Source organism: Lepidochelys kempii, chromosome 17 (assembly GCF_965140265.1).
Source record: "Lepidochelys kempii isolate rLepKem1 chromosome 17, rLepKem1.hap2, whole genome shotgun sequence".
Classification (NCBI taxonomy): domain Eukaryota; kingdom Metazoa; phylum Chordata; order Testudines; family Cheloniidae; genus Lepidochelys; species Lepidochelys kempii.
The window spans coordinates 13,878,635-13,901,113 of NC_133272.1; the positions used below are offsets into that span (position 1 = coordinate 13,878,635).

General features: G+C 47.9%; 1 protein-coding gene across 1 annotated transcript in view; it reads right to left on the bottom strand.

The window, feature by feature from the left end:
- Positions 1-22,479, bottom strand: part of GALNT17 (polypeptide N-acetylgalactosaminyltransferase 17) — a 288,971-nt gene that overhangs the window by 201,780 nt on the left and 64,712 nt on the right. The window contains exon 2 of the mRNA XM_073315115.1: positions 17,054-17,237. Within this exon, the coding sequence (XP_073171216.1) occupies positions 17,054-17,237 (184 nt within the window). The remainder of the gene's footprint in view (positions 1-17,053; positions 17,238-22,479) is intronic.

Here is a 22,479-nt window from a genome sequence, read left to right on the forward strand (position 1 = left end):
TGTACTGAGAGTCGGAAAACGGCCTCACAATCGCAGGACGCCTCATGAGCCAACCTCCGCTCTCTGGTCTTATAAATGGCTGTTTTAGCCAAGGCTAGGAGGAGGCTAACCAGGAGATCCCGCGACTTGGTGGGGCCACGGATGGGGAGTGAATAGATAAAGAGGTGGGGGGAGAAATGAAGCCAAAAGCGCAAAAGAATATTTGTGAGGAGCCGAAAAAGAGGCTGCAATCTGGCACACTCTAAATAGACGTGCGCCAGGGTTTCCCTCACGTTGCAAAAAGGGCAAGTCTCCGGAAGGGAGGTAAAACGCGTCAAAAACACGCCCGTGCTCACAGCCCCGTGAAGGAGCCGCCAACTGATGTCCCCGACGGGCCTCGGGACCAAGGTGGAGTACAGGCTGGCCCACCGAGGTTGCTCACCCTCCAAAGGTGGTAAGAGATCTCGCCACTTCGTATCGGGGCGGGACACCAGGGTGCGGGCATGAAGGGTATGGAGTGTGAGTGTATATAAACATTGCCGTGATGCAACTTGAAAACCGACCGGTTGCAGTTCATGCAGCCGGCTTGCAGTGAAAGGATGAGGGGTGTGTTGGGATCGGCAGGGTAGGGGCCCGATGGAAAGGTCCGGCGGGCCTGGGGTAAGGGATGGGCGGGGTGCGCCCTCGCACAAGGCTCGGCTAACATAAGCCCGAGCGGCGGGGGTCAGAGCGGCCTCCACCTCCTGAAGCACGCGCCGGGGGGTGCGAAGGCTGGAGAGCCCCATGCGTCGAGCGAGCGTCAGGGGATCCAGCCAGTCCCCCCGGTCGTAGTCCAGGAGGTCCCCGACCCTCGTAACTCCCGCCAGGACCAACCTCTGGCGCACCGTGCGGGACTCCGCCGCCTGCACACAAAGTTGGGGGTTGTGTAGCAGGGGCTCCGTGAGGAGATCTGCCCCCACGATGGCCGCCACGGACCTGGTCGTTGAAAACAGTTTCCAGGCCCGGAGGAGGTCCTGGTAGAAATCCGGCAGCCCGGAGAGGTCTCGCGGAAAACCTCTCGGGCAAAGATAAAAGAGCTGTCGGTCATATCGGAGCCCATGGAAACGGCGTAAAAAGGCATGCGCCAATATGCTCCACGTCGAACTACCTGCACTATAAAGGAGCCTTTGCAGGGCCTGGAGGCGGAAAACGCGGACCTGAGTGTACAGACACTTCAGGTTCTGCCCTCCTTCCTTCAGGGGCAAGTGGAGAACTCCAACAGGGGCCCAGTGCAATCCTGACCAAAAGAACTCCAGAATCAATCTCCGGAGGTGGGACAGGAAACCCGGGGCCGGGGCTAGGGTGTTGAGCCGGTACCAGAGCGTGGACAGGACTAGTTGGTTAAGCACCAGTGCTCTCCCCCGAAGGGAGAGACATCGGAGTAGCCTCGTCCATTTCCTGATCCGCTCAATCACGCCGCCTTCCAAATTTTGCCAGTTCTCCGGCGGAGAAGGGTGCGTGGCAGAAAGGTAAACGCCGAGATAGAGCAGAGGGCCGGCACTCCACCGGATGGTCTGAAGCGCGGGTGGGAGGGAGCTTACCTGCCGCCAGCCCCCCACCGCCAAGCCAGAGCTCTTGACCCAGTTGACTCGGGCGGAGGAGGCTGCCGAAAAGATGGCTTGGCAGGCCTCCACTCGCGCCAAGTCGCCCGGGTCCTGGACCACGAGGAGGACGTCATCGGCGTACGCCGACAGGACCAGCCGCAGCTCCGGCTCCCGCAGCACCAACCCCGTCAACCTCCTGCGGAGGAGACAGAGGAAAGGCTCGATCGCCAGAGCGTACAGCTGGCCTGAGAGGGGACACCCCTGCCGCACCCCTCGCCCGAAGCTGACCGGTTCGGTCAGGGTCCAGTTGAGCCTAACCAGACACTCCGCGGAGGCGTACAGCACCCGGAGAAAACTCACAAACTGAGGTCCGAATCCAAACGCTCGCAGGGTGCTCAGGAGGTACCCATGATCTACCCTATCGAAAGCCTTCTCTTGATCGAGAGACAGGAGGGCGAACGACAAACCATCTCTCCGCCCGAGTTCCAAAAGGTCTCGGACTAAAAAGAGGTTGTCGAAAATGCTGCGACCCGGGACAGTATAGGTCTGGTCTGGGTGAATCACGTCCGCCATCACGGACCCTAGCCGCAGCGAGATTGCTTTCGCTACGATTTTGTAATCCGTGTTAAGGAGTGAGAGGGGACGCCAGTTTCGTAAGTCGCGGAGGTCCCCCCTCTTCGGCAGCAAGGCGAGCACCGCTCGTCTGCACGAGAGAGGGAGGACCCCGCCCTGCAAGGACTCAGCCCAGACAGCGACTAGGTCTGGGCCAAGGATGTCCCAGAACGCGCGGTAAAACTCCACGGTCAGCCCGTCCATGCCCGGAGATTTATTGGTGGGCATGCGACGGAGGGCTTCCGAGAACTCGGCCAGGGTGAGAGGCAGCTCTAGCCGGTCTCGGTCGCCCACGCTGACCGTGGGGAGTTCCTCCCAGAGCACCCCGCAAGCGCCAGGATCGGTCGGATCCGGGGAGAAAAGGTTCGCGTAGAAGTCACGGGCCCTCCCACACATCTCCTCCGGATCCGTGAGGGGGGTGCCGTCGTCCGCTAGAAGGCAGGTGACGTGTTTTTTGGCCCCCCTCGTTTTCTCCAGGGCATAGAAGAAGCGGGAGCCGCGATCCATCTCCTGAAGGAGGCGGATGCGGGACCGGACAAAGGCACCTCGGGCCCGGTGGTCCTCGAGGGCTCGAAGTTCCTCCCGCTTCTCCCGGCACGCTCCGCAGAGGGACGGGTCCCCGGGGCTGGCGGCCAGGCGCCTCTCCAGCTCTAAGACCTCCCGTTCCAACTGCTCTATCGCCGCATTTCTCCGTCGGCTGGTGCCCCGAGTGTAGTTGCGGCAGAAGAGCTTGGCACGTACCTTCCCTAAATCCCACCAGCGCCGCACCGAGGGAAAGGCACGCCACTGTTCCCGCCAGGCCAGCCAAAACTCCCGGAAGGACATCACAAAGCTCTCGTCCTCCAACAGGCTGTTGTTAAAATGCCAGTAAGCCGGCCCCGGTCCCTCTGCACGGAGGGAGACCGTGACGGCAACCAAATGATGGTCGGAAAAAGGGGCCGGCCGAATGGTGGAGGAGTGGGCCTGTGAAAGATGGAGACGGGATAGATAAATACGGTCTAACCGAGAGCGGTGTGACCGACGGGCCTCCACCCGAACGAAGGTAAACGTGGAAGTATCATCTGGGTGATGGTCACGCCAGACGTCCACTAGGGAGTGATAGTCGACTATGTCTCGGAGAATGGTCGCGGCGGCCGGGCTCGGCTCGGCCCCCGAGCGGTCCCGCTCCTCGAGGGTGGTGTTAAAGTCCCCTCCCAGGATCAGGCACTCGTGTGGATCTAGGGTGTCAAGAAATTCGGACACCTGCTGGTAGAATTGCGGCCGCTGTGAACTCACTTGCGGGGCATAGATATTAACAAAATTGACCACGAGCCCCTCCAGACGAACTCGGAGGTGCAACAAGTGGCCCGGCACGGCCTCAGTGACTCCTAGCACCTCGGGCCGCAGGGTGGGGGAGAACAGGGTCGCCACTCCAGCTTGCCAAGCCGTGCAGTGGCTGAAGTATACCCCGTCCCCCCACTCCAGCCGCCACCTATCCTCGGCGGTTGGGTCCGTGTGGGTCTCCTGCAGGAAAACCACAGAGTACCCCCCCTCCCGAAGGTAGGAGAGCACCTGGGACCTGCGGAGAGCCATCCTACAGCCCCTGGTGTTCAGGGTTACAATGATGAGAGGTGTCATGCGAAGGGCTGGGGGGGTGGGGAGTTCTCAGTGGTGGGGGTACTCATGGCCCCCGGCGGGTCGCGTAGCAACCCGTGTCCCATCCCGTGAGTAAGTAACTCTTTCCGGAAGCTGCGGGCCCGCTCGTAGGCCGCGGCACCGCCCTTCCCTTGCCCTCTACCCTCCCTCATAAGGGCTCTCGCGGCCCGAAGGAGTCGATCAAAGTCCCCCCATTGCTGGAGAGCCAGCTGTGCCCTATCGCGGGCACCACGGCATCGTTTCAAGAACTCCCGTAGTGCATGCTGCAGCTCATGGGGGGGTAGGGTTACAAGTCCCAGAGCAGTCCCTGGTGGGGCTTTTAATACAGCGTCGTGGTCCGCTAAGGCGGGTAGGCAGGGTGCGGACCGCCGACGGGGTGTCTGGCAGGCTGGGGTTATTAACTCCATCTCGTGCCTTGGGGCGGACGGGGATGGCAGGGGGAAAGGTGCAACTCCTGGGGAGTCGCAACTAGAAAACGTAAAGACTGCTCCCTGGGGGGAATCTGCAAAAGGCGGAAAAAAAATAACCCCAGGGGCGGCGGTAGCCTTGCAGGAGGAGGGAAACTGAACCGGAATAGGGGTGGGGGCAGGGGCAGAGGTAAGGCCCTGGGCTTCAGGAGGCGAGCAGCAAAAAGAAGGTGCCTCCCGAGCAGGGTCGGGGGTTAAGGGGCAAGGGAGGGGGCTCCGAGGAATGCTAGGTACTGGCTCCGGGGTGATCGTGGCAGCCATGGCCTCAGGTGGTAAACCACTTTCCGTGGGGTGCTCACCCGGAAAGGCAGTCAGGGGGAAAGAACATGGGGAGAGGGGGCCTGGGGTGAGATTGCCCAAATCGAGGCCGGCCGGCAGTAAGTCATCCCCTCCCTGGGTGACCGGGGTCAAATCCAGGGCTTCAATCTCTGCGTACACAGAGGAGAGGCCAACTCCCACCACCCCAGGGGCCTCTCCGCTAGGGCCCGCCTCGGCGGTCACGTCGGGGTTCATTGGGAGTTCAGGTGGTATCTGGTTAGAAGGGGCTTCCCCCGGGGCTTCGGAGGGGAGGGTCCCCCGCGGAGGGGGGATTCCACCCTCCAATGCTGGTCTATCTTCACCTCCCGACACCAGTGAATGGATCTCACTCGTGGCCGAGGCGGGAGGCTCAAGGTCGGTACCTCCCTTCCTGGTCTTCCGGGGGGCTTCCGCGTCAGATGAATGCAGCGGAGCTCGAGCCCTCCGCTTGCCTCGCTTCCCCTGGACTACAGTCCAGCCCTCCATGGCGTCGTCCGGGGGTTGAGTAGCAGGGGACGGAGCGGGGCGCGGAGGCAGAGGTTCAGGGGTTTGGGGGGGTAGCGGCAAGGCAACATTAGGGGCGGGGGGTTCTCCTTGGGGCGAGCCCTCTCCTGCACCCGGTAAAAGCTTTGCCACACCCCCCTCCATAGGCTCTGCCGAGGTGGTTACGGCAAGAGTAGGACTCCCGTGGTCGCCCGGGCGTTGTTGGAGGGGTGCCTCTTGGGCCCGGACGGGGGCAGCGGTGGATCGGGTGGGAGGGGGGGTGGTGTCGGGTGCCGGGTGGCCAGGGGTGTCGGCAACAACAGGGCCGATATCCCGCCGGGTCTCGGGGGTCTCAGGTGCCCCTCTCCCCCGGGCCAAAGGGCAGTCCCTGCGGACATGCCCTGCCGAGCGGCAGAGGTAGCACCGGGCCTCTCCGGTGGAATAAAAGACCCTATAGCGGGCTCCCTGGTAGGGAACTAGGAAGGACCCCTCGAGCGCCTCTCCGTCACGCACCCCCGCCGGCAGTAAAATCTGCACTTGCCGGCGGAACGATAGGACGTGACGGAGGGCGGGGTCCTTGCAGCCTAACGGGAGAGGGCTAATAACAGAAACAAGCTTCCCCAGGGCAGAAAGAGCAGGTAACAGGGCAACATTAGGTAAAAAGGGAGGAACGGAGGTGAGGACGAAGCGAACGCCCAGATCTTCTAGCGGTTCTAGGGGGAGAAACACCCCCCCCACCACTAGGCCCTTCTCCACCGCCTCCTGGGCGGCAGTCTCCGAGGCCAGAAAGAGAACGACCTTCCCATACATCTTGGAGGCCGCCACAATGGCCATGGGTCCTACCACTTTCGCCAACGCCTGCACGTATGCCTCCACGTGGGGCGAGGCGGGCACTAGGAGGCAACGGACACCGTGCTTCCTGGTCAGGGCGGGAAGAGGGCCCCGATTGCTAGTAATGGCAGCGGAGGCAGTGGGTGGGCGAGATGAGGAGGCGCCAGGTGAGGGGGGGCCTGTCGCCACCCGGGCATACGTCCTGGGGGCCGGGGGAGGGATGGTCGCAGAGCTGGTGGAGGGAATAGCTGGGAGGGGTGCCGCGATCGATGACGAGGCCACTGTGGTGGGGGCGGCCTCTGCCACGGAGGGTCCAGCGGCATTAGCGGGGCCCTTCCCTTTTGGCCCGCTTCGATTTTTCCGTCTAACTGGGGGGGGGTTCCTAGAATCTAGTGGGGCAGGAACCAGAGCAGCAGTAGTAATCGCCCCGGTGCCTCCCACTGCCGATGCCCCAGCGGGGGCGGTGGCAGGGGTTCTAACAACGGAGGCGGTGGGGAAATCTTGAGGGGTGGGCAGGAGGGTAGATGGGGAAGGGGCAACCAATTTCGGTGGAGGGGCCTTGCGTCCCTCCTTCTCTGCCATTGTAAGCAGGGAGAGACAGGGAAACACTGGGAGGGGGGGGGGGGCAAAAATCGGGGTCCGGTAGGAGGGGTAGGCTATGGGGTAAACAATCCGGGGGGGGGGGGGGAGGACAACCCACCACAAGTGTCCAAAGAGTCTCGCTTGGTTGGTTGTTATGCCTGGTCCAAAAGGCAAAGTCCAAAGCAAACAGCTGGATCCGAAGGCAGATGGCAGACTGCCAGCAGGGACGAAGCAGCGGGGGCCGTGATAGTTGTAATAGTGGTGGGGGGGTTGGGGGCACCGATGGATCTGGGGGTAGCTCCCTGCTACACCCTGTGCCGCCGCAGGCGCAGCTGAAATGCAGTCAACTCCCCCCCCCGAGGGTAGAAATTCAAAAGAAATCCCTCAGTCTTACGGCCTCTCTCCACGATGATTCATAGCTGCCCGGGAGTTCTCCGGCCTCTGGCGTCTGCTACAGCTGTTGGCACTGTCCCAAGGCTCTCGGAAAAAGTCCAGGCAAAAAACAAAACAGCTGGGTCTGGGGGGGTCCACTCCCCTCTCCGGACAGCAGGTTGGCAGTCCTCCCCCCTCCTCCGGGGGTTTCAAGTAAGCAAGGAGCAAAGTCCAAAAGCAGGCATCGGGGGGGGGGGGTGCTGGCGACCGGCCAGCACACTGACGCAGCTCAAAAAAACGGGAAAAAACGAAACCAAAAAAACAAAGCGTCCGGCCCAAACGCGGGGGGGGAAGCTAAGCAAAAGGAAAAGTGTGAAAAATCCGGGCCGGGGGGCTTTAGGAAAGAAAGGAAAGCAAATAGCTCAGGAGCGAGTGAAGAACGATTCCGGCTCCTTAACAGGGAAGGGTCCAGAACAATCAGGGACTTTCTGGAAACAATTAAAGCAGACAGGCTGATTACAACACCTGCAGCCAATCAAGAAGCTGCTAGAATCAATTAAGGCAGGCTAACCAGGGCACCTGGGTTTAAAAAGGAGCTCACTTCAGTTTGTGGTGCGCATGCGAGGAGCTGGGAGCAAGAGGTACAAGAAGCTGAGAGTGAGAAGGCGTACTACTGGAAGACTGAGAAGTATAAATATTATTAGACATCAGGAGGAAGGTCCTGTGGTGAGAATAAAAAAAGTGTTGGGAGGGGGCCAAGGGGAAGTAGCCCAGGGAGTTGTAGCTGTCACGCAGCTGTCACAGGAGCCACTGTAGACAGCTGCAATCCACAGGGCCCCCCATCCCTCCAATTCCCTACTTGATACCGGAGGAGTTGAACTGGACTGTGGGTTCCACCAGAGGGGAAGGTCTCTGGCCTTTTCCCTGATCCACTAGGTGGATCAGCGGACACTGCGGGGATCGTTCTTCTTCCTTTCCCCATGCTGGCCAGTGATGAGGCTAACTGAGTGAATGGAAGATTTGAGCCACGAAAGTGGCCAAACTGAGGGCTGCCGTGAACCTCTGAGGCAAGAAAAACTGCCAATAAGCGCAGGACCCACCAAAGCAGAGGAGGAACTTTGTCACAATACTCAAAGTGTGTTTTCTTTACTAAGACTCATGCTTACGTCTGCCTAAAACCCCACAGCAAGGAAACAGAAGTGCCTTTCTCTCCTTAACTGAACGTAAACATCTCAACCAGCTCTTAGGAATACTAGCGTTCTATGGTGGGACTGTTTAAGTGCCATCCCATTGTATGTCTTAGATTCTGTGGGAGCAAGTTCCAGAGATTTAAAAGGCCCTGACTCCAGCACACACGACAGGGGTCACAGGTTCTGGGTTCCTAAGGAGTGCAGATGTCAAGGCACATTGAGGTCCCATAGTTGTGAATGTCAGAGGTATTCCAGAGCCATCCTACTAAGGGCTTGAACCTGTCAAGATATAGCTTACACTTAGTTAAATGAATGCCTATCAACAGATTGCATTAACAATTGCATGATAATTAAACCAGTTGAAATTTCAGTAGTTTCCTATTTCCTACAATATTTTTCATTGGAGAAAATCCAGAGGAAAGCAATAAAAATGATTAAAGGTCTAGAAAACATGACATATGAGGAAAGATTGAGAAAAAATGGGTTTGTTTAGTCTGGAGAAGAGAATACTGAGGAGGGACATAAGTCTTCAAATATGTAAAAGGTTGTTATAAAGAAGAGGGTGCTATATTGTTCTACTTAACCACTGAGGACAGGACAAGAAGTAATGGGCTTAAATTGCAGAAAAATAGATTTAGGTTAGACACTAAGAAAAACTTCCTAATTGTCAGGGTAGTTGAGCACTGGAACAAATTGCCTTGGGAGGTTGTGGAATCTCCATCACTGGAGGTTTTTAAGAACAGGGCAGACAAACACCTGTCAGGGATGGTCGAGATAATACTTAGTTCTGCCTCAGTGCAGGGAACTGGACTAGAAGACCTATTGAGGTCCCTTCCAGTCCTACATTTCTATGATTCTATGTTAGAGCATAGTTAGCTCATGGGGGAATGCTACTTCAGCACAGATGCTTTTAAATGGAAGCTCCAAATGTCTCTGAATGGTGATGTACTCTTTTTTCCAGATAAATTTTAAGATTATAATGATGAGATATTACATTTACCTGCTAAGCACATAGAGAAGGGTAGACAAATGAAATGCCAAATCATTTTGTTAAGAGTCTGGGCACAGACATTACTGGAGCTTATTTTTATTAAACTTAATTTTAGATATGTCTTACAGAATGTTCTCTGAAATGGGAAAGCATCAGTTTGTCTGTGATGTTAGTGAAGGCTCCGATCAAATGTGTCTAGAAAGATTAGGACACAAAAGATATATATTCCACATTCCATGTCATTAGGTTAGTAACAGATATTTTTGATTTTTAAGCAAAACTTTGTTGAAAACATTGCGGGGTTTCAACCAACTACAGGGCCAGTTGAAATTTTTCAACAATCAAAAATTGCTGATGGAATTCTGAAGAAACAAAAACCAAAAATTAAACATTGTTTTTTAAATGCCCAGGAAAATTTATATTTAATTTTTTTTAAACCAGCTCATCATAATGTTTTGAAATCAACTGCCAAGGAATCTGGCTTCCAATTCTATCTATCTCTGACAGATCCAACCCTGATTTTATTTTCTGACTCTCAATCAGACAATGAATACCTTGTAACAGGGGGGCTTGCCCCTTCAGGAATAGAATCCTGGGTCCAGCAAATCCTTATTACTAACGAGGCACAGCTCAACAGAGATCAGAGGCTGCTTTAGAAGCGAGTAGGTTCCAGCAGCCTGGGAGTTGGGACTGAGACTACAGATGGGAAAGACTTGGGAGGAGCCCTGATCAGAGGGTAAGTACACAGACTTGAGGAGACTTTCTTTTGTAAGAAAAAAAGAGAGCAAAACACCACAGGAATAAGACAAGATTTTAGTCGGGTAGAGCTGAGAGCAGCCTGTCAAGGCAGGGAAGAATTTCAGAGAGTACAACTGGGAGAGAAGAGTTTTGTGTCACTAAATTAGACCCTGGGAGAAGGAGCGTTATTGGAACAAAACCCTTGTGGTGTTTATTTAAGGAGCCCCTTGAAGGGGAAAATGGAGGCGAGGGGGTGATTGAGAGCAGCAACGCATTCACTCACTGGTGTATCTATCTTGGGACATCTGCATTCACGTTGCAGCTACAGCAAAAACATCTTCTGCAACATGCTTCACCTTCACCAGGATGCCAGTTTGAAGAAAAAAGCTTCCCTGAACCTCTTAAACTCTCGGTGCTTTCTTCCATCTTCCACTCAGAGAAAATCCCTGGAGCCCAAGAGCTACAGCAAAGTCCACAGGAATAAAAGCATATGAGGCCAAATGGTGGCAAAGAGCCCATTATTCAGAGACTATCAGTAAAGGCAGCTACAGAAATGAACTGTGTTGGTGACTCAGAATCGGGGGAGAACTGAGGCTAATGGCTGTGACTCAAACCCTGAACCCGTTACTTGGAATGATTACAATAATTAGTGCCCCTGATATGTCATTGGATATTTCTTAGAAAATGACTGTGGATGATGATCCACTTCTCCTGCTCATTCCAGTCCCCAAAAGCCATGTGGGCTAGCTAGCAAATACAAGCTCGAACAGCTGCATACTGGAAAAGACACAAGTCTATCTGTGCCATGCCTTACCCATGTCCTGCAAGGACCACATGGCAGCTGGTGAGTGGAGCAGAGTGTTCCATTAAAGAGGAAATACTCAGAATAATTAAAAAACAAGTTATGTGCTTTTTTTCTCCTTCCTTACCTTTGGATTTTTTCCCTTCACTTTAACCTATTCTGTTGGCTTTAACAGTGTCGTTATGCTAACAACAGATGTTCAAAGTACAGCAGGAGTACTTCACCTTCCCACAACTTGTCACAGTTCTGGGCAGACACAACACTTGTGGGCATTGTTTTTCTTAAATCTAGTCTTCATTCCCATGTCAAAATACCATTGGACCAGAATTTATTAGGATTCAAAAAGGTATTAGACATTTATCTAGATAATTAGAACTCCACATAGTTATATTAGACAGGATAAAAAAAAACAATATAAATTAGGGATATAAACCCATTGGTTAAGGGCACTCACTAACAGGGGTGAGAAAGAAATATAACCGAAGGGCAGATGGTTTCATAAGTGAGCTGTAGCTCACGAAAGCTTATGCTCAAATAAATTGGTTAGTCTCTAAGGTGCCACAAGTACTCCTTTTCTTTTTGTCCATTGTATGGTTTCTTGAACCTTTCTCTGAAGCATCTGCTGCTGGCCACTTTCAGAGACAGGATACTGGTCTACATGGTTCACTGGTCTGATCCAGTCTGTCAATTCCTACTTTTCCAGTAAATTTAGGAGGGTGTTATGTTCTATTAAATCAGAGTGTTCATGTATCACAGCACCACTGTATAAAGCAGAGGTGCACAAATCTGGCACCACAATGCGCTACAGTGGCCATCCACCAGGAGCCCAAAAATTACATCTTATTTGCATTTAAATGTGCCTTACGTTTAATATAAAATAAAACTCTCATCATCCTGTTTTCCTGTACTCTTATCTTCCTTCACAGACGAATAGATATTGCTGCTTGAGTTCATCAGCAATCAACCCTGCAAACAATTAGCTTTTTCCTTCAGCACCAACTACATGCTAGAACATACAACGAGAGAGTAACACTGGCCTGCATTTCAGGGCATTGTGGGTCACGTAGAGACTCTGGGTAGCACTTTGAGCACTTCTGGTCTAATGGAAGTCAAGCCTAAGGCTCCATTAGCTGACAGAAGTAGTAGGCTCTTATCCTCCATGTAGATGTAATTTACACTTCATAATAGCATGCTTTATTGACATGACCAGCAGCTTTTGCTCAGTAGGTGACTGGGGTCAGAAGAATCAGTGTCGCAAAAGATCAGGATTGAAGTTTCACAACCAGATCTATCTTGAGGATGTTTGCATGGCATCAAAGCCAGTTTTATACCTGACGTGATCCAATATTATTATCACCCTCCTTTCAGAAAGGGATCCAGACTGAAACCCTGAATCCAAACTCTTAAAACCCAGGACAGTTCAGCTCTGGAGCTGAGCTACTTTTATTCAGGAGAAAGCCATGCACTCCTTTTTTATCTTTTTCTTAAAATAACAAAAGAAAGAACAAGTGCCACTGAGTAGCACAAATTGCTACCTATGAATAGTTTGAGTCTGTGGGCATTATAATTGCCAAGTAGTCTCCAGTAGAGACGAGTATGTTTTTACAGTGATATTTAAAATTAATACATGCTTTATAATGCTTATCAGCCAGGGCTTTTTTAAACAGTTTTCCTTACTAATGTCGCAATTTTAAATCCATTTAGGCTGATTTCCTTCGACTTGAATCTATTTTAATCAGAGATCAGGATACTTGACTGAATTGGTTTTATAAAACTCTTCATAAAAATCAGCAATAAAAGAGCATTAGGAAAATAGAGAACAAATCTTGGAACAAGATGGGAGGGGGGAAATGAAAATTTCCAAATCCTCTAGCAAAGTCATAACCACTCCCCAATCAGACAAAACACCCACCTAAAATGCCAGGATACTCAATCCCTGAAGAAGCAAGTGCAAAAATATACTATGGAATGCTTCACAGAGACAAACACAAAATTACTGTACCCAAAAATGCCCCAGGTCACCCTCTCCCAAAATATTAGCCAAGTCGCACAATCATTTTTGTAACAAACCCAAAAACTCAATGGGAGGGAAATACAAAATAACACACGCCAGATGTGACTGTTGTTTCTGCAGAAGAATCAACTGGGGTTGTGATAAGCTAAAAATGTTAATGAATTCAACCTCTCCTGCCCAACATCTCAAAGAACATTAATTCCCAAACTCAACTCACAAATTAACTGTGCTAGAGGTAAGAATTCTGGATGGGGAAGTTTGTGTAAGGAGCTCATATTCAGGTGTTAGAGAAGGCTCCTCACCAAGGTTTTTCAGTGTAGTAGGATTTGTAAATCAGGTAGCTAGAGGTGCAAACCCTTTGATGTGTATCTCCAGTTCATTTTGCTGATGCACGTGTAAATTGTGCCTGCACAAAGGAGATTTCGGCTTCAATCCCTTTGAAAAAATCATCTAAATATTTCTGTTTTCATTGTTCAGGGGGACTTGGAAACCATTGGTGGCTGCCTGAAACTTATCCAGCATGCAGATAAGTAAAGGACTTCAGCTTGTCATGACATTAAGTCCTTAACCCTTTCCCAGCATGCTGTATGTATTTAACCATATCTCCTTTTCGCATGATTATCAGTGGTCTGCAGATTCCACGTAATATCTCTGTCACTAACCTAATGACATGGAATGTGGATATATATCTTTTGTGTCTTAATCTTTCTAGACACATTTGATAGGAGCCTTCACTAACATCACAGACAAACTGATGCTTTCCCATTTCAGAGAACATTCTGTAAGACATATCTAAAATTAAGTTTAATAAAAATAAGCTCCAGTAATGTCTGTGCCCAGACTCTTAACAAAATGATTTGGCATTTCATTTGTCTACCCTTCTCTATGTGCTTAGCAGGTAAATGTAATATCTCATCATTATAATCTTAAAATTTATCTGGAAAAAAGAGTACATCGCCATTCAGAGACATTTGGAGCCTCCATTTAAAAGCATCTGTGCTGAAGTAGCATTCCCCCATGAGCTAACTGTGCTCTAATATAGAATCATAGAAATGTAGGACTGGAAGGGACCTCAATAGGTCATCTAGTCCAGTTCCCTGCACTGAGGCAGAACTAAGTATTATCTCGACCATCCCTGACAGGTGTTTGTCTGCCCTGTTCTTAAAAACCTCCAGTGATGGAGATTCCACAACCTCCCAAGGCAATTTGTTCCAGTGCTCAACTATCCTGACAATTAGGAAGTTTTTCTTAGTGTCTAACCTAAATCTATTTTTCTGCAATTTAAGCCCATTACTTCTTGTCCTGTCCTCAGTGGTTAAGTAGAACAATATAGCACCCTCTTCTTTATAACAACCTTTTACATATTTGAAGACTTATGTCCCCCCTCAGTACTCTCTTCTCCAGACTAAACAAACCCATTTTTTTCTCAGTCTTTCCTCATATGTCATGTTTTCTAGATCTTTAATCATTTTTATTGCTCTCCTCTGGATTTTCTCCAACTTGTCCACACCTTGCTCAAAGTGTGGTGCCCAGAACTGGACACAGTACTCCAGTTGAGGCCTTATCAGTCCTGAGTAGAGTGGAAGAATTACTTCTCGTGCCTTGCTTACAACACTCCTGCTAATACATCCCATCCTGACTACAGAGCCTAAACCTGAAAAGAAAATAAATAATATTTGGATCAACCTAACCTGCAAAGATCACTCTTTTGACCCATATGTTAGGCATTTCCTCATATCTCCCTTCTGCTACAACTGTGTGGTTGAACAACTAGCCTGGAGTTGGTGAGGAAGGCAATTGACAGCTGCATGAGAATCCGAGATGCCAAGCCAAATGGCAGTATTACAAGTTAAGTGTCTGGTGACTGTCTTAATAGGAACATAAGGACATAGGACTGGAAGGGACCTTCTGGGTCATCAAGTCCAATCCCCTGCTGTCACAGGCAACCCCATCAGATTATTTATTTGTATTATTGTAGCACCTAGCAAGGAGTCCCTATCATGGACCAGGACACCATTTTACTAGACTCTGTGCAAATACAGAACAAAGAGACAGTAATCCCATTCATAAACTTAATGTGGGGTACCTCGGGTTCAATTCTTGGGACTAAATTCTCATTCCTTGGGCTAGCATGCTTGGGGAGTGCAGCAAAGGCAGAATACTCATCTATCCATTTGGTGATGGGAGAGAAGGGCCTCTGGGTGGATTAAAGCACAGTGCAGGCTGGCACTGAAGGGATGCCCATCAGACTGACTCAGCTAGAAGACTAGTGAGGCATAGTGCAGGGGGCAAATAGTTTATTCTGGGAACTCTAGCAGGACTAAGGAGCTGGCAGAAAAAGAAAGTAGAGGCTCTTTGCCCAATTCTAAAGAGCAACAGACATCTGTGAAAAACTGTGTCTGATACCACAGTGGGCGATGCTCTGCTGCCTGGAGTGGATCTTGGCCTCTCCTATCATTACCACCCACAATTTTACAAAAGTAACATATTAAGTTTTGTCCTGGTAAACTGTCTCTTGAGTTTAATCCCAACCAATTAAATTGTTCACTACTGAACGAGATTGTCTAGTGACTGAGTTAAGTGGGAAGGGAGAAAGCATCAACTGAGATCATGGATCATTCTACAAATACACTAGAAGCAAGAGGAAGACCAAGGACAGGGTAGGCCCATTACTAAATTGGGGGGGGGGGGAAATAACAACAGAAAAGCAGAAATGGAAATGGCAGAGATGCTTAATGACATCTTTGTTTCGGTTTTCACCAAGAAGGCGATTGGACGTCTAACATAGTGAATGCCAGTGAAAATGAAGTAGGTTCAGAAGAGGCTAAAACACGAAAAGAGCAAGTTAAAAATTAGGTGGACAAATGAGATGTCTTCAAGTCACCAGGGCCTGATGAAATACATCCTAGAATACTCAAGGAGCTGACTGAGGAGCTATCTGAGCCATTAGTAATTATCTTTGAAAAGTCATGGAAGACCGGAGAGATTCCAGAAGACAGGGAAAAAGCAAATATACTGCTCATCTCGAAAAAGGGAAATAAGGACAACCCAGGGAACTACAGACCAGTCAGCTTAACTTCTGAACCCGGAAAGATAATGGAGCAAATAATTAAGCAATCAATTCGCAAACAGCTAGAAGATAATTAGGTGACAAGTAACAGTCAGCATGGATTTGTCAAAAACAAATCATGTCAAACCAACCTGATAGCTTTCTTTGACAGGGTAACAAACCTTGTGGATGGGGGGAAGTGGTAGACATGGTATATCTTGACTTTAGTAAAGCTTTTGATACTGTCTCGCATGGACTTCTCATAAGCAAACTAGGGAATGCAACCTAGATGGAGCTACTATAAGGTGGGTGCAAAACTGGTTGGAAAACCATTCCCAGAGAGTAGTTATCAGTGGCTCACAGTCATGCTGGAAGGGATAACGAGTGGGATCCCACAGGGATCAGTTCTGGGTCTGGTTCTGTTCAATATCTTCATCAATGATTTAGATAATGGCATACAGAGTAGACTTATAAAGTGTGCAGATGATGCCAAGCTGAGAGGGGTTGCAAGTGCTTTGGAGGACAGGATTAAAATTCAAAATGATCTGGACAAACTGGAGAAATGGTCTACAGTAAACAGGATGAAATTCAATAAGGACAAATGCAAAGAACTCCATTTAGGAAGGAACAATCTGTTGCACACATGCAAAATGAGAAATGACTGTCTAGAAAGGAGTACTGTGAAAAGGGACCTGGGGATCATAGTGGACCACAAGCTAAATATGAGTCAACAGTGTAACACTGTTGCAAAAAAAGCAAAGATCCTTCTGGGATGTATTAGCAGGAGCGTTGTAAGCAAGACACAAGAAGTAATTCTTCCACTCTATATCATGTTGATTAGGCCTCAACTGGAGTATTGTGTCCAGTTCTGTGCTCCACATTTCAGGAAGGATGTGGACAAACTGGAGAAAGTCCAGAGAAGAGCAACAAAAATGATTAAAGGTCTAGAAAACATGACCTATGAGGGAAGATTGAAAAAATTGGGTTTGTTTAGTCTGGAAAAGACAAGACTGAGAGGGAACATGATAAGTTTTCAAGTATGTAAAAGGTTGTTACAAGGAGGAGGGGAAAAATGTTTTTCTTAACCTCTGAGGATAGGAGAAGAAGCAATGGGCTTAAACTGCAGCAAGGGAGGTCTAGGTTGGACATTAGGAAAAACTTCCTAACTGTCAGGGTGGTTAAGCACTGGAATAAATTGCCTAGGGAGATTGTGGAATCTCTGCCATTGGAGAGTTTTAAGAGGAGGTTAGACACAACACCTGTCAGGGATGGGCTAGATAATACTTAGTCCTGCCACAAGTGCAGGGGACTGGACTAGATGACCTCTCAAGGTCCCTTCCAGTTCTGTGATTCTATGGAGGAAATCAACACTGCTGGCTTATCACTCACACCAATGGTTTTGAGATGTCGATAATAAAGGATACTTACTTGGTTGGACGATAATCCGGTATGGAACGATCCAGTGAAATTTTCTCACTGAGGTAGGAATTATAGCCATATTTCTCATGTGGCCCCTTAGCTTTCTCTTCCTCTGCCGGGGAAAGGGTGGCAGGAAGCCCACCTTTACCACGCCCACCGTAGCCTTCAATGAGACCAAGCGACTTAGACAAACCTTGGGAAAGAAAAGAAAGATAATTGTTGTAGAGTGCTTATATATCAAATCACCACCACCACCCTTCTCTGGGGCGGTAGGTAGATGCTCTTCCTAGTAGCTGCAGCCAAATAGTTACACATTTCTCCCGGCAATAAGTGAATGTCTGTACAGACCAGCAAATCAGATGAAGGTACTTTAATTAAGGACTAAAGTTAGATATTCAGAGTCTGTCATACTCATTTTCACAATCCCATTTGTTTGGAGGGATTGTACATTTTCACAAAGGATATACTGTTATGTGTCTGTTTGTTCATATATCTACTATTTTAGTTTTCAGAGTAGCAGCCGTGTTAGTCGGTATCCGCAAAAAGAACAGGAGTATTTGTGGCACCTTAGAGACTAACAAATTTATTAGAGCATAAGCTTTTGTGGGCTACAGCCCACTTCATCGGACGCATAGAATGGAACATATAGTAAGAAGATATATATATATAGTGACAAAGTTCCTCCTCTACCTTGGTGGGTCTTGTGCTTATTGGCAGATTTGCTTGCCATGGAGCTTCATGGCAGCCCTCAGCTGGGCCGTTTTTCTGAACCCACAGTCCAGGTTGACTCCTCCTGTGTCTGACCAGGAGTTGGGAGGTTTGGGGGGAACCCTCTACTCCGGGTTCCAGCGCAGGGCTCTTTGGAATGCAGCTGTCCAGAGTGCCTCCTGGAACAGCTGTGCGACAGCTACAACTCCCTGGGCTACTTCCCCATGGCCTCCTCCCAACGCCTTCTTTATCCTCACCATAGGACCTTCCTCCTGGTCTCTGATAATGCTTGTACTCCTCAGTCCTCCAACAGTATGCGTTCTCACTCTCAGCTCCCAGTGCCTCTTGCTCCCAGCTCCTCACACACACACCACAAACTGAAGTGAAATCCTTTTTAAAACCCAGGTGCCCTGATTCGCCTGATTGAGTCTAGTAGCTTCTTGATTGGGTGCATGTATTCTAATCAGTCTGTCTTAATTGTCTCCAGAAGGTTCCTGATTGTTCTGGAACCCTCCCTGTTACCTTACCCAGGGAAAAGGGACCTACTTAGCCTGGGGCTAATATATCTGCCTTCTATTACTCTCCTACAGCCATCTGGCCTGACCCTGTCACTATATATATATATATATATATATATATATATATATATATATATATATATATATATATTATACACACACACACATACAGATAAGTTGGAAGTTGCCATACAAACTGTGAGAGGCTAATTAGTTAAGATGAGCTATTATCAGCAGGAGAAAAAAACTTTTGTAGTGATAATCAAGATGGCCCATTTAGACAGTTGACCAGAAGGTGTGAGGATACTTAACTTAGGGAAATAGATTTTAGTGTCCATCACTATTGCAAGTATGTGCTTCCCAGCCATGCAAGCAAGGGAGTTGAGAAATTCATCATCTGCAGGGATATACCCCAACAGTTAACTAAAATGCAGTCCTGGAAAAAAGTTTCCCATCAGTAACCAACATGATGATCCCGCCTGGAGAACTGTACATACTGCAAACTCTATTTAGTTGTTAGGGAAGTTATGGTTATTTATACCTACTTCTCTTTCTCAGTGGGGTAATTATATATAAGGTTAGATGTCCCTAGGAGGAGAATGGGCTGAACACAGAATAAGAACAGAAACAAGTTGGGTAACTGCCAAGTGAATAATTTTTTTACTTAGTATGAACAGTGAATAGCATACAAATGTTGTTGATTTAAAAACAATTTTCCCTCCTAGCTTTCTTAAAGTGTAACCACATTCTTAGACCTTTATCAAAAGGATTTATTCATTCATATATGTGTAGCTGTAGGAATTAAACAAGGTTCAAGAATGAATCAAGGAAAATAAGAATAATAATGATTGGGGAGGTTGTGGGAAGCCAAGTTAAGACTTGCTTCACTCGTGATATAGAGCACCTGACATTTTAACATTTTTCACTAGTGGAGATTCAGACCTTTCTCTTTGGCAGATATTAAGAAGTTTGATGGATAATTTTTTTTTAAAACCTTGATATTTCCTTCTTCATTTTTATTTCCGAGAGCCCTGATTCGCAAAGCAGGGCTCTCCATCACCCTGCTAATGCTTAAGACAAGAGAGGATGGTCTTGTAGCTAAAGCACAGTAGTTGGAATTCACAGATCAGAGTTCTGCTCCCAAATTTGCCATGGACATCATGTGTAACCTTGGGCAGATGACTTAGCCTCTTTATGCCTTAGGTTCCCCATTTTCAAGACAGGGATTTTAAATACTTCTCTACCTTAAAGGGTTGTTGCCAGGCTTAATGAAAATCATTTGTGAGCATAAATCACCATGAAATCCTCTGACAGGAGGTGTTATTATTATCACAGCTTCTGAGAAGGGATCTCTATCTTGCCAACTCTCCAGATTTTATCATGAATCTCATGATATTTAAGGGCTGGAGTCATGCAAGTACACGAAAAATCTCAAAAAACCAGAAAGCAAATTGAACCCCTCCCCCCCAATAATTTATTATTTTTTTAAAAACCCTCATGATTTTAAGCTACTTGAGATTTTTGGGGACTGACTCATAATACCTGGGGTTAGCAATACTATAGAACCAGGTCTCACACTTTGCTTTTAGGACAGCCTGGGCCATATTCTGATCTCACTAACACCAGTGAAAATTCAGAATAACTCCCCAATGGATAGATATACTCCAGATTTGGACCCATAATGTTAATTCATTCTTCTTTACCCTGTTCATGAAATATTTCTACTGAGAACTCTCTGTGATGAGTGAAATTACCCTACTCTCTACCAGTGCTATTTCCTGGCTGGTAAGAATATAGCACAGAGTTATGAAATATTCCCAGGATGTCTTGCGTGCAGTCACATTTTATTATAGGTGCCTTAAGCTCCTGCCAGTTAGCTTTTAAAGTGCTGACCCCTTAACCTGCCTGGGTTTTATTTATTTACTTACTTAATTTACAGCTGTGCTCTTCCCTTACAACATTTACCAATGTTGTTTTTAAAAATATAGGTTTAAGAAGCACTTAATAGAATTATGAGCTCTCCATGCAAAAGTACTGAGCTAAAGTTTTTTTCTTCCTCTTTGGAGACCCCTTAGATGACCCTGAGGCTACATGTTGACAGGGTTTAGAACTTTATCTACATTAGGGGTTTGTTTAAGCAAAAGCTCCCTAGAGTTGCTAGCCCCAGCATAACTCACTGGTATGGAATGGTTGTCAGAATTTTTAATATCCTGTCTCACCCAACTCAGAGCAGGTCTAAATCACATGGTGTTAAAAATCTTGGCAGCCACAGGAGGTGTCCACCATCACTAACAGTGGTGGATCTGTATCGGTGCTCACAACGGTGGGACATCTTTGCTAAAGAACCCTAGTGTCGTCAAGGTTCTGTGTCTTGTGAACATGAAGCCTCACGGAACTGCGGAAGCTCCACAGAGTAAATAGCAAGAACTGACCTCCCGCTCATCATCTCTGAATGAAAAAGCTCATCCTGTCATTAACTATTTTATTTTGAGAGATGAGTCATGATAGAAAGACACACAAGTGTTGATTCATATCGACCAACTAACCACGGAAGCTAATTTCCAGATATACATCTTTCTACGCTACTCCTCCATCGGCTCATGGTGTTACAGCAAAAGCTGATAAACTGATGTCAAACCATTTAATCAGTGAAATAAATAAAATATGTAATTCAATCATTCTGCACACACTAGGCAAGGGATCTGCAGTGAGCAAATATCCTCTTTCAGTGCCGTCCTACCTGATATATCAAGGCACCCAAAGGGGTCATCAGAAAAAATGAAAATCCCCAGGTGCGATGTGACAATTAGGATCTATGCATTTTACTCAGGGTCGGTCACATGCCTCCTCCCCCAGCTTAAGTTGTCAGAAAGGTTCACCAATGCAGCTAAAGTGTCACTTTGTTTTAAGGTGCTTGGAACTGAGGATCAAGAAATGTTTGGCGAGGATGTTAACAGCCCAGCTCTAACAGGAAAATGAAAGAGACAACATTTGTTTCCAGCTGGTTGAAAAGCTGTCTCCAAAAAGATGAGATTGAAGAGAAATAGTCAGATAGAGACCCTGATCCAGCAAATCACTTCAGCCTTTTTTCATTTTATTTTATTTAGGTAAAAAGGACCTTTAGGCACCCTTGGGGTAACTTAAAAATACAGCTTAAGTGCAGCAGTACAATTTCAGCTAACAACTCCACTGAAGCCAAATAACTTAAAAACTCAAATCCTCCTCAAACAATTCACCAAGCTCGTAATTCCTCCTCCCAACCACTCCGTTTTCAAATGCCTGGGAAAAGAGAGGAGTCTTTACACAACATTCCAACATACCAGTTGTGCCTCATTGTTTGCTTGTGCTCCCCCCACCACACAAACCCACACCTATTTTTTCTCATGTTGTTCTCAGATTATAAACTGTCTAGGGGCGAGAACTATCGTTTTGTTCTGTGTTTTTACAGCACCTAGCACAACAGGGTCCTTGTTTGTGACTGGAAATTCTAGGTGTTACTGCAAGACAAAGAAAGAATAAGTGTGCTGGAGATCATCAGATTTGGGCTATTTTGGACTATAAGGAAAGTTATTTCCAAAGATATAAGGCCATTAAAGAGAACAGTCTGCCAGGACCCCCCTCTCATTTATACCAATAGGACTGTGGTTTTCGCACCACTGTTGATATCAGCTCTGACAGTAGGGCGCATACAACATGCCTGTAGCTTTAAGCAAGAGTGGTATCATTGAGTTCAATGGGACTAGTTGCATGATTAAAGTAAAACGTGTGCTTAAGGCCTTTATAGGTAGTAAATATATTTTTAATTCTCTGTTTGCCTTTCACTGCTTCTAGGGACCCTATGTCTGGGTCTCAAAGAGTGAGTGATCTCCCCTACCAGGTCCATGCTGCTGACAGAGAATGAATCATTAGATGCTTCTGGTGATTTAGAAGCAGGGAAGAGTGAATTGATTCTGATAAAAATAGAACTGACATGAACCTTTCCCAACATGTAAACCAAATCTTTATTATTCTGGCCAGGCACAGAAACATAACTGCCAAACTGCTGCCAGAAAGGTGCTTTTTTGCTTTGGTTCCATCCTGTCTAGAAGTGATAAACACCATTAATCTCACCAAGAAAGCCTGATATTAGGTGATTCTCTGCCCAATTTTACAAACTCAGGAGATTCAGACAGTTTGGATAAACGTCAGGTGTTGATCTGGACCAGATCT